Source organism: Achroia grisella, unplaced genomic scaffold (genome assembly GCF_030625045.1).
Source record: "Achroia grisella isolate CSIRO2021 unplaced genomic scaffold, CSIRO_AGI_Agris_v1 utg546, whole genome shotgun sequence".
NCBI classification, from domain to species: Eukaryota; Metazoa; Arthropoda; class Insecta; order Lepidoptera; family Pyralidae; genus Achroia; species Achroia grisella.
The window spans coordinates 5,203,595-5,217,206 of record NW_026712931.1 but is presented as its reverse complement, the minus strand read 5'-3'; the positions used below and the strand labels follow the sequence as shown (position 1 = coordinate 5,217,206).

The 13,612-nt window shown below is 33.9% G+C and overlaps 1 protein-coding gene across 2 annotated transcripts in view; it reads left to right on the top strand.

Annotated features, from left to right (window-relative positions):
• Positions 1-13,612, top strand: part of LOC131848036 (chitooligosaccharidolytic beta-N-acetylglucosaminidase) — a 49,966-nt gene that overhangs the window by 29,616 nt on the left and 6,738 nt on the right. For both annotated transcript variants that reach the window (XM_059197789.1, XM_059197788.1), the window contains 3 exons: positions 5,363-5,478; positions 7,316-7,531; positions 13,135-13,343. In XM_059197789.1, coding sequence (XP_059053772.1) covers positions 5,369-5,478; positions 7,316-7,531; positions 13,135-13,343 — 535 coding nt within the window. In that variant the 5' untranslated portion in view covers positions 5,363-5,368. The remainder of the gene's footprint in view (positions 1-5,362; positions 5,479-7,315; positions 7,532-13,134; positions 13,344-13,612) is intronic.

Here is a 13,612-nt window from a genome sequence, read left to right as displayed (position 1 = left end):
AGTGGATTATGCATATGTGCCTTTTTATCATTATTTTCATTACGGCCTTGCAAATAAATGACGTTCAATTCCTCTTGTACAAACTCGAGAGCTTTCTCGACATTATCAGGACGCATGCAACGTATTCTAGAACCTAATGGCTCTTTTAAGCCTCGAACAAATGCATCTTTAGTTAGTTTCCTATATAAAATACGTTTCGCCTCGACAGTAGTGCTAATAGTTTCGTGCAAAGTCACATAAGTCATTATAGTGCTGAACATGTTAACGCAATGGTCATAAAATTCCTGTGGAGACCTATTTCCTTGTGTAGCTAACATAAGATCATTATAAAGAGCGGTCTCGTCTCTTTGATCCGAAAAATTATTAATTAAATCTTTTTTAATGCTATCCCAATTCTCAGATAATCCGTTAGAATTTACTATGCGCGCGGCTGGTCCAGTTATTTTATTTAAAATAGCATTTACAATACATAAATTAACAAACTCGTTGCCAGGATTTTCCTTAATACAATACTCATTAACAAATTGGTCACAAAGACGGATAAATCTAGGTAAGACGTGAGGATTACCATCAAATTCTGGTACTAGGCGCATGGCCTTCAGAATATTATCTACGTTACCCATATCTCTCCTCGGACACTGATTCTAAAGTTAAATCTCTATTTCTATCTAAATTGAGCCTACGGGATAGTCTATCGCACGCAGGCCCTCTAGGGGTGATTTTCCTAGGGTGGAAAATGGTTGCAACTAAACTATATAACTATTCACTTTACACCTTGAGAGCAACTTTACAGGAAAAATGTATAGTGTACTCACATGCGCTGCATATTGGTAGTTCTAGGATCGATGTCTTGATTTCTCTTCCAGCCAGGAAACTTCAGGTTCTTCTTTCTGGATACTCGTGGACGCGAATCGCTCGCGACGACGATAGCGATCATAGACGACACGGTAATCGATGTGAGATATACCCTATTTCTATTCTCGATACGTCTCGAGTATCCTACCGACTGCGCCAGTTATTGAAGTCGCTGGCGGAAGACCCAAAAAAAACCAATTTTTATAAGTAAACTAAATTTAATTCTAAAAATTAATTATTACAATTATATAGGTGTCTTCGGATCGATGTGATCCGTAAGTGCAATTATATAAAATTAAAAATCAGGGAAATGGGTATTATTGCTGTGGGGACTAAAATGCTGATTCGACGCAGGTGGTTTTCTCGGTAGCGCACCTTCTTGCGTCATGCTTGGTGGTCCGATCCGATCGCCGTTGAGGATGTGTCGTAATACTTGCTAGGTATCTACTATAACATACATGTAAACAAATGTTGTTTACATGCATGTATGTTGTTTACGGTAGCGTCGGTTAAAAAATGTACGGATACAGTGCGTGCTTTGTGTCGCGATTTTTGTTTAGAAAATCTAATGACGGTAGTTGAATAAGCTGCTGGCACTAACACTGACGTTGTTTTACTCCAGTCAACACACGATCACGGCTAGTGCAACCTAGTGGAAACATTGAGGGAGGTAAATACCTTATTTACCACAAAACTATTCATGTTAAGACTGTGTATATATTAATAATAGTTATTTTTAAACTTTTATGACGGGCCACATTGTGAAATACAATTTAGCAAGTTCAGTTTCTTTTAGTAGAAAGAAAGAAAGAAAAATATTTTATTCAGATAGTATTTATTTATTTATTAGTAGATAATATTTGTTTTGAGAAAAACACAGGTAGCATTTTCTCTCAAATAATGTCACAACCCAGAATAGCCGAAAAAGAAAATTAGTAAGAGATGAATTGAATTTGGATTTTTTTATGTTCAATAAAAAAATCCTTTATTTAAAATACAATAGAACAACAATGAAGAGACATACTCTGTTTAGCGGAGACGTGACGTGTAAATGAAGTAGGTAGTCGATTTGCCCACTCATTATCTTATTTGGTGACCATAAATTGTAATTAGTTGCATCCGATGACGATACCATTGCTAAAGATGACAATTAAAAAAAGATGATTGTACAATGTTTGTTAAAGAATAGATAAACAAATGATTTGTGCATTTTTGTTCTTGCACCACACAACCTGCATCATAATATTGTAAGAAATTATTTACTAATAAGTATAATAATAATAATAATTCTTTTATTGGAACTAAAAACATGAAATATATGAAATGTTTATTAAACTGTTGATATTGAAAGTCATCGGCTTGAAACCGCTGACAAACACGGTAGTAAGCACGGAAGTGTCTGCTTGGCACGCACCAAGTTCCGACCAATAGTAACTAGCTCGGTTCCGTTAGACGATCACGCTATAGGTAATGTTCAGTACCTTTGTATAATGTAGGTCTATGTTTATTGTATTTACTAAAGCAGTATAATAATAGTGAAGTGCAAATGTGCGGTGACAGGAAATTGATAGCATATATGTGTGGGAGTTTACTATGCCGGTTGGACGTTTTAACAAATGCCATACTGCTATTAGGCAATGTTTTTATGTGACTGCAATGGTAAACATTCTCAGCTGATGGTAAGCATTAATTGTCGCATATATACATGAACAACAGCACTATGGACATCACGTTATCATGCGTGATACCTCATGCGTTTACCTAGCTTTTGGGTAGCTCTTTACGACTGGCCCTGTATTTGCCAGTATCTTATCTATACCAAAACGGTTTTGACTCGTGTCTAATTAGTACCTAATTAGTATTTTTTTTTCTGTACCTTGTATATACGCGATCAGTAATTGTACTATAATCGGATTGGTTGGTAAATTACTATGTAAGTCTACAGTCCAGTGAGTGCACGACTTTTTATTTAATAGATGCCTGCGGCGCTTTGATTAGATTTCAAGACCCGGAGTACACTTTATCCAACTCCAGTATATGTTTCCTTTTCAGGCATTTTGGGGGGTTGTTAATGTGTAACCTCTGGGCTAGCTCATTAGGATGGACACTCGAGCCAGCAGACAGCCGAGCCTTGTATTTTAAGCTTGTTATAGCAACCTCCTCTCGTACTGTAAGTAAATTCGAGAAATTATGGATCTCCGAGTTGGTTATAAACCATGGTGCCTTAAGAATGGTCTTCAAGATGACGTTCTGGGACCGTTGGAGAATTTCAATGTTGGAGCTACTAGCACTTCCCCACAGTTATATGCCATAGGTCCAAATTGGTTTGATGGCTACTTTATAGACAAGTAATTTATTCTCTACAGAGAGGTTAGAGTTTCTACCCAAGAGCCAATACCAATTCCTGAATCTGAGGTTGGTTTCATCTCGTTTTGCTTTTATGTGGGTTTTCCAGATGAGCCTCCGATCCAAATGAAGACCCAAGTATCTGACAGAATCAACATGTTGCAAAGTTTGATTAGCTAAGGCAACTGGTGGACAATTACCCTTTCGGAGAGTGAAGGTGATTTGAAAGGATTTAGTGGAGCTAGCCTTAATTCTCTATTTCTTTAGTTGGGTTTGCAATATCGCAGTAGCTATCTCGGGCTTAGGGTGGCTTGCTAGAATAGCTGTATCAGCGTATGTAGCTGTTGTGATATTGTCAGTCATCGACAGATCAGCTGTGAATAATGTGTAGAGGTATGGTCCCAGCACAGATCCCTGAGGTACACCAGCTATTATTTCATAGAGCTCCGAGCAAGCACCTTCCTCTTATACCTGGAAGATCCTATATCCTGTAAGTAAGATTTTAAGATCTCGAAGAAGGAGTGGGGGACATAAGTTTTTATTTTACAAAGAAGTCCATCGTGCCACACTTTGTCAAAAGCCTGCTGAATGTTAAGGAATACAGCAGAACAATATTCCTTTTGTTCCAAGGAGAATCTTATTTTGTCGTAGACTCTGTGTATTTGTTCAATGGTCGAATGCTGCTGACGGACTGCTTTTCAGTTCTTTGACTATAGGTAACAGTCGCGCAAGCAAAACTTTTTCGCATACCTTCGATAAGATTGGCAACATGCTAATTGGCCGATAAGAAGTTGCCAAGTGTGCTGGTTTGCCTTGTTTCCGGATCATCACAATCTGAGACACCTTCCAATGGGTGGGAAAGTAGGAGACTCTTATGATGGCGTTGATGAGCATTGTGAGGAACACTATTGCTTTTTTGGGGAGTTCTTTAAGCACTTTAGGTGTTACCAGATCGTATCCAGGAGCAGACTTGTCTTTGAGATATAAAATTATCCTTTGAATTTCTCTAGCAGTTGTGAGTTTCAGTGGCTGGGTTATATGCAAGTCCTGCCTCAACACCTCATTGATGGAATCCACCTCAGAGGAAGCGTCAATATCATTTGGAGTGAAAACTTTTTCCAAGTGTTTAGCGAAAGTTTCAGCCTTTTCTTTGGAGGACCGAGCCCAATTATTATCTGGAGTTTTGATTGGTGGTTTTGGGGCCTGTGGCTGATTTAAATGTTTGGTTGCCTTCCACAAGGAATAATTGGAGGCTCTGTGGGCGCTTAAAGACTCCACGTGTTGTGATACCTAATTAGTATATAAGTATATAAATAGCCTTGTATATTATAAATAAGAAGGAAAATATCTATAGCACAGATATATTACATGTCTATAGTATTTGCTTACCATTTCTTCAGATTGCTCGATTACTTGTGAATGTAAATTATAAAACTGTCTTGCTTCTACCCTACAAAGTGTTCCACAATTTTGTAATTTAGAAAGATTCTGTGACTATGATGTTATCTAATTAAAAACTCCTATAACATTAATTATCTTACCAGCAAAAATCTCTCAGACATACGTTTCGCCTTTCCCCTATCGCCCGAAAATTCTCCTAATTTAAGAGAAAACTCCCTAAACTTTATTAACATATACATATTTAAGAGCAATTAATACAAAATACCTTTTACTAGACCTATATAACGTAAACGCTATTTATTTAGTCACTCTGAATATTACATCAACTGGTATTTCTACAATATATATTGGTATTTATAATTAATAATATACTAGTTTAGATATAAATTTACCCGTCTGGTAATGAAATAGGAATGCAATCTGGAATAATCCTGACATGAGATGTCATCAAGAATAGACTATACTAGAAGAGAGTATAAGTACATTGATGTAAAAATAATAAATTTCGAAGACGTCGTACCAAGTCTCTCGGCCAGATTTATACTTGTAGGTTAAAATGTTCTTTTCGAGACCATTATCCTACGTAGGTCATTATGACGATGAGTTAAAACAATATTTATTTAAAGTTATAGACATTGTTATTGTTGAATAACAATTAATGTCTATCGTAGACATTTATTAATATCCAAGTATAGCATGTATTGTTATATATACTACAGATAACATTTTTACGTTACACGTTTTTTATTCTTACTTTTAGAACATAATGGCGAATATTTTGACGATACTGACTATATTGGCGGTTCATCTGGTGCAATGTAAGGTGGAGAAAGTAAGCGATTCAAGTAAGGAAGATCCTGCATCGGCAGTTTATAAGTAAGTACGAACAGCTATCATATATACATATACTCTATATTAATACTAGAAAGAGATAAAGTTTGTAGGGCGTTTTTATTGCATCTACTAAACCACTTATGGAAATTCTTTTACTAATACAAAACCACGTTATTTGTGTGTCATAGGCGTATATAACATCACGCTACGACTAATAGGAGTGGAGCTGATGAAAAATGACGCAAAAACGGGCAAAATGTGACGCAAATGAAGTTTCGCGCGTCAGTTAGTATAGTATATTAATATAATAAAGAGAAAGGATATTTTTTTGTAAAGTATATTTGTGATAGATAATTCCAAATTTACTTGACTGATTTTATCTACGCACATAGATCGCCTTTTTTAAGGACTTGTAATGAACCTTATAGGCCATCTGATGGTAAATGGCAATGTCGCGTATGTGGATGAATTGTCAGACATCCTATCATCTTGCGACGCCTGTGGTGTCATTCTGTCTTTACTCAGCAACATCATCTTTCAAACTACACACAGCTTAGGCTGCTGGGCAAATAGGTGACATAGAGATATCGATACACCCACGCAGACCATATTTTTTTATAATTTTTCTCTCCATACGCTGATGACATTAGCTTAATATTATCAGATTGGCATACAGTTTTCCTTTGAGTTGTCTTTCTCTTACAGGTGCGTCATGTGTGTCGTTTTTTTTAATGGACGATAAAGGCATTCCATTATCATCAATTAAAAAGAAACGACGATCATTATGCACCCGTCTATGATAACAGTTTACACTGGCGAGGCACCAGTGGAGGGTAATAAAAAGAGCATGTAGACAGGTCAGTTAGTCCATCGTGACAAATGCCAATTCACCACAGTTTCCGGGGGAAACCGCGTGGTACATTGTTAGCAATGGGGTTATTAGTCCACATTCTAACAATCCCCTTACTCCTTATGTTGTTTACTCTACGTGGTTTCTATGCCATCCTGGGAATTAACAGGAGGTCACACATGAATTATTACTCCGTCATTAATTTTTTAATGTACACCTAGATATTTCATATGCTGACGGACATAAGCTGTTTTTTATCAGTGTCAATCAATATATCATGGTCACGCGTACAAACTTCATATGTATCAATCGTGCCCTAGTTTATCATTACTGAATAATAATGATTTCCATATAGTACTCGTACTAGCAGAGTCCGCGATTTAGTAGCCGTGGGTATATAACTTTTTGTTTCTTAACCGATTAGAATAAAAGAAATCAATATTTTTATTGAAACTTACCACAGTATTTTAGTAAAAACCCAACACACAAAACAATTATATCGTTTCTTAGTTAATCAGCTACTAACTAGTCAAACAAGCTAAGGTCTAACAATATTTGCTATAGATGCTATTACGTTGATCTCCCCAATAATAGTTCTTTTTCATACATATATGGCAAGAAAGGGAGGGACTATCGAGATCATATACAAATAATATGGAATAAGCAGATAATACTATATATACATAGAATTAGGAAAAATTACGGAATGGTAAGATACCGTAATATTTCGTTTTATTTTTTTTATTGAGTTCCCGATATTTCAAAGGCAACTAGCTCAATGATAAACTTACCGACGAAACACTGGCGAAATATCGGGCGATATAATGATCGCGTCAAATTTAAATCAGTACGATACTTATTAATTGATTTTCATACATTTTCAGTGTATATCATTTACCATTTACCATCACCAGATGGGCCGTATGCTTGTTTGTATAAAAATTATGTACCAACAGCGGTCAGTCACATTTTTACAATATGTGGAGATTGCGACTTATTATTAATACATTGCCATCGGTGGGTTCACAGGCCATCATGGATGTACAAGTGCGTACCTAATGAGGGTTGCCAGCGGACGGGCCACCCGCAACCTATGAGCAGTGGAGAGACCAACTCTACATCGCAGCTGTACGATAGTGTTAAGTTATGTAGAACAGTTTGCGGACGATTTGGAGGCCTATGGCCCAAACCAGTTTCTGCTACCCTGAATTCTCAAACTGTGAAGATACATCCTCAATATCTCAGGTAAGTTCATTTAATAACTCTTCGTTACGGTATATTGAAGAAAAATTGTTTGGGTTAATTTGGGTGCCTTCCATGTGACGTGCCAGAGTCGTTTTGCTATTTTTGATGTCTAAGATGCTTTTACCCTTAGTAATCAATAAATTCACTGCTATAAATACTACAATATAGGAAAAATTTTCTATTTGAGTATTTAATTGAATTAGTGCTAAGTGGTGGTTGGTATTCACACACTTAAACTTAAAAATGTAAAGTAATAATAAAATTATTTAAAAGAGCAACACGCAAGTTTCTTGTTCGTTCTTCTTGTGATGAGACAGCTTTCCGAATGAGCGGTAGATTAAAAAAATATAATGTCTATTCAAAAGTGCTTCAATGTAAGTTTATTTGAATAAATGATTTTCTATTCTATTCTATTCTAATAATTTTCAAACAATGTGACAAAAGTCGCTGATACTTGGAATGGGTGTCTGAGAGTTTTTGTGTTTATGTGGTGGTTTTATAAATGGCATACCTTTATCAATTCGATGTAATTGTATATGTAACTAAACTAAATATATATGTTTGGTTTAGTTAAATATACAATATAATAATAATTAATATTTACTCATGGTTACACTTAAGAATTTATGAAACCACTTTATGAAAATGCTTGGATGTTACTTACATCCAACCATTTTCATACATTTTTAGATTTATCTTTTATAAGATAGTTCGAATAAAATTAAGTAATAAATTGTTATCACTATCTTGTAACCATCAATTTTAATAGTTAGACGGTTCTATCTCTAAATACAAGTTTATAATCACAAATAGATAACCATTATCAACATCGTCGTGGCCTCCTAATCTACTATCCCGACTTAGGTCGTGAGTTTGAATATGCCCAAAATTAAATAGAATGTATTTAATTTTTGATCAAAATTGATGATCATGACAAATTTTTATGAAAATGTAGCCAGAAAAATGTGAGCACATCATTATATTACATTCGCTATGAAGTTGACAACTGATAATGCCTCTGATTCTCCAAATGTGCTATATATGTATAAAATATTAATATTGCAAAATACCTTCCTAATATTATTAATGCGAGAGTTTGTGAGTATTGAAAGATGAATGGATGGATATTTGTTACTTTTTCACGCAAAACTATCAGATTTTGAAGAAACTTTTCAGTAATACTAATAACATAGGCCATAAATTTTTTAAAGTTTACAAATATTATGTCACCTAATTGGGGTGTGTTTTTCCGACCTTTCTAAAGCTTGTATACTTACAATATTTCTTCACAAATTCTTTAAATTATAATTATATGAAATGAAATAAAGGAATGATTAGATCATCCTTGCATATCTACATGGAACCGTAGAGTAGCTGTATTTAGAAGTAATAACGATACACAAACAAGTAATAGAGAAACTAATAAATCCAAAGGAAATAGTTAAAGCACTTGTTTTGTATTTGATGGGCTGGTTGATACGTAACGATATAGCGACACAGGTGTCTCGCGCCCGTCTGTCTATTCTCGGCCGGATCGCATCGTTTGCTGACTCTACGTCATGGCGACGACACTGTTTTATGTCTATGGCACAGTACACATAAATAAGGGATACAAATATGTACCATCGATTACAAAATTTAAGAAAATTATAAGTTTAAGACAATTATCGAAAAAAAATAGTAGAAAAGTCGATCTAGAGTGTGTGTCTAAAATGCTGACTTTGAAGAAGAGCAAAAAACTGTGTGGAATTAATTGTTGTTACATTTGGGGTATTTAATTATGGATGTTATTTGAGAAATACCTATTTAACATCTATAGTGACAAAAGTATATTAGTTTTGAAGTGTTAAAGCAAATAGTTGAAACATTCTCATCAGTTCAAACTTAAACGCACATATTACGAACTGTATATAAACGTAAAAATACATGAACATGTGAGAATGGAACTTATCATCTTCACCATGTTATCTACATATAATGATATCTATTTATACAGGCTTGTACTGTTATAATATATTTACGCCCTATCAAATTTATTCAGATTAGGTATATATTATTATTATATATATATTTATATATGACAAAATATTTTTACTGATTTTCAAGATCTACGGCGTAATTTCTTTATTGTATGTTACAAATATACAATAAAGAAAAGCCATTAAAGACAATATATTAACGTACACATGTACATATATAAGTATATATACTAATGTTGTCTGTCACAATTCTTTATTATACACTAAATCGTTCCGTATACAAAAATATATAATAAAATTCTTTATAGAAAATATAATGTAAATATGAAGTATACATATATGGCCAGTAGGTACATCAGCTACAGTTAAGTAGTCTTTAGTAGTAAGTTTCCAGGTGGGAGCGCATGGATGTCGACTTAATAATTTACTAGCAATGGCCATTAGTTCCTGTTACAAACGCTCCCTACTTATTTTATTAATCTGACTAAATATGCTCTATTCTTTTGTTTATAGTATACTAACTCTACAAATTATTCTAGTAAATGGAAAAAGATTCTATAGTACAAAAAAATATTGAATACGAGTAAGTATATCAATGATTTTTTATGAACAACCACACTTTTCTTTGAACACTGCATAAAGGGCTACCCAGAATAAATCTTTTCGTCTATTTGCTGGGACACGTCCAACGTAAGCTAATTTTAGAGGCAAAACATTACAACACATACTTTATACCTTCCCACTTTTGTATATAGGTAGATATTTATATTTCCAATCCTTAAATGATATTAATTACTCTACTAAAATGTACCTAAAATTTTAGGAAAATAAGTTATAAGTAAGAATATAAGTGGAAATTATTAAATATTTCTCTCTTTGGTCAATTGATTGAATATACATGATATCATATTAAAGACACCTATAGATTACATGTTTTTATTCCCTTTTATCATCATTTATAATTATGTAATGATATAATATATTATTCACTGCTATTTAGATGAAACAACTTATCAAAATATATATTTTTTAATTACAATAATCGAAAATTTAATTCGATTATAATCATAACAGTACCTAGTTAAATGTAATAATGTAACATTTTAGTTAAAATCGTTACTTATCTTAAGAATTTCATACAACTGATTAACATTTTGGGAGTTATCGTAAACTAAAAACTGCGCGAATAAAGAAATTACAGCCGCCTCGCAGCCGTTTCGTATCGTCGCGACACAACGAAGGAGCCCTTTTTGATGCAGCTACTATGCTTTACTACTCATGCGAAACCGGAATACGTCATTAGTTTATAATAAAATAAAAATATAATTAGTCATGTTTTGAAAACGTTTTTTACGTCACACCTTACCTTACTTTCCCCTTATCATTCAACCAAATAGTGATAAACTACGGAGTACATTAACTCATACCACAGATAATATAATATTACATACTCATACTGATGTTGACTAAAGTACTGTCGATACCTACCTATGTGACAAATTAAAATAAGGATCGATCCATAAATATTCTAACCACATGTTTTATTTTACATATTATGAAAATATATATAATTTATTTTAATCTCTTACCACTCCAACAATATGTTAGTGTCATCACCACTTGGAATATAATAATGGAGTTCGCCGACCACAACCACTTATGTCATTTGTTTAAGTCAATATTTATTTAGATTTTAAGTAAAGCTAAGCACCGCTTATAAGTTGAACGAACCGTGTAGATAACGGTGCTGTGACCTACGATCTTGCTCGTTTATTTGACAGATGATTGTGATCGCCATCTTTGGTATCCTCGGTGTGCCGCCTACTTGCGCTGATTCATTTGTTATGTTGTATGGGTATGACACACGAAAACCTAAAAGTTCGTGAGATTTTATTTAATTTTATTTAGGTAATGTATAAATTATGTCGCATACGTCGGAAATCATCATAATATTAATGTGATGTGATGACCTTGTCCATCCCTAGTAGTCTCTGTGGAATTGGTCAAAATCATCATTCAATTCGTGAGACGTTTATGGATAACCCCTAAATGCAAACAATTTGAAAGCCCAACTAAAGGAAATAAACGAATACTATTCATAGACATGAGCAGAATAATGGACATAAACCAATTGGTTGTCCTATACTTAGTTCTGTCTACCTTCACGCCATGTCTCCACGGGGTTAATACCTGGGTACTTATTGTTATATACAATTATTAATGTATCCACTTTCATAACTTGACAAGTCGCTGCAGGGTACTCAGATTCACAAATTATTGTAGGTACGTCGAGATTTTTGAGTCTTTCCCCAGCCACTCTGTTACATGTACTTTTACATATTAAATTGTTTTAAAGGAAGGAAATTAGTTATTTCGAAATCAAATCAAGAAAATATGCTTCCTTTTATGATCTGTATATAAAAAAGATATCAAAAAGAATGATTTTTATCATCTACCTATATCACAATATATATTGTGATGTAGATAGATTATGATAATATTTTCGTCTTCCATAGTGATGAAAAATAGTCCGAATTTATGTCATCATCATCATCATCGCAGCATCCGAATTTATATAATTTATTAGTTTCTTAATACAAATAAAAATAGCACCCGGATATACCTAAGTTACTAATACACAGGAGTAATTAGGCGACGGAATAACCCACAATTAAAAAAAAACGGAACTTTTTATGCTACGATGAACACTTGAACTTGCTGTCGTCTGAAATATGTGTGTACATATCTTTACACATAGTTTTTATTGTTATACCAGTTCAATGTTTTGACCTTTTCATGTTTCCGGTGGGTATGGCTAAAATAATTACAACCATTATAGCATATATAATTATTATAACATATTATATGTTAAATCTATTTTTATAAAAATATGGTTTATTAGTCGCTCATTTTTTTATATAGGTACTCTACTTTTCATTGAGTCGCTGCGGTGTACTTTTATATTCACAAATTATTTTAGGGCATTATAATTAGTCAAGTTTAGTTCAGTTTTCAGTTGTTTTAGTTCAGTTCGGCTACCTTTGGAAATTCAATTTTGGAAGTATTTCTTGTAAAGTTCAAGCACATCTGACATGTGATAAAACTTGCAAGAAATATTGTCGTAGAAGAAAAGCCGTCCAGTTTAAGCTTATTATATATTAGTGCTCAACCCGGTTTCTGCATATGTAAATATTATATATACTAGATTATAATAAAGACGACCTCGGTGGTCTAGCGGTCTAGCACACTGCTTTACGACCGATGGTCGCGGGTTCAATTCCTCGCACGGCACAAACATTTTGTATTCGTGAGTATGATTATTTGTATCGGTCTGGGTGTTTTCTATGTATAATATGTATGTATTTACAAAAAAAAAATCTATGTATATGTATCAGTTATCTAGTACCCATAACACAAGCTTTAGCTAGCTTAACTTGGGTCTAGATGGCGCTGTGTGAATTGTCCTGAGATTATTATTATTCTTTTTTTTCCAAATATTCTCTCTTATTATTATTATTATAATACTCTGGAATAAAAAATTTGATCCGATAAAAGGTTTCTTATAATATTATTTCTGATGAATAAAATTTTAATAATATCTAATAATGTTTTACTTTATTACAGATATGACCTCGTCGACGTGCCAGTGGAAACCAGAGAGATCTTAGCGCAGATGACAAAAGTAACGAGTGGCAATATTCTAGCTGAGTGTGGTGGTAACGTGACGGAGGTTGTGACTACACCTGTGGTGGTATATCTCACTGTCAAGAGTAAGGTGATTGATCTCACCTGGGATACAGATGAGGAATATTTCCTCGACGTACAAACCAAAGGTTGGTAGGAAGTTGTGTAGTTGTTATTTCGATTATTGAATATATGTAGCGTTGTAACTTAGTGGTTTAGTATACGATATCACCCTCGACTGATGTCCCGCCAGCGTATACCTATAGCGCAGGCGAGTCCAACAATCCATTAAAAAAAATAAGTCTATCGTGACGTTGAATTCTAAATAAATAATAATAGTAATATTACAAATCCGAAAGTATATAGAAATAAACAGCTGACCTTGAAAGTGAAATTTGAAATGGAATTAAAATTGTAT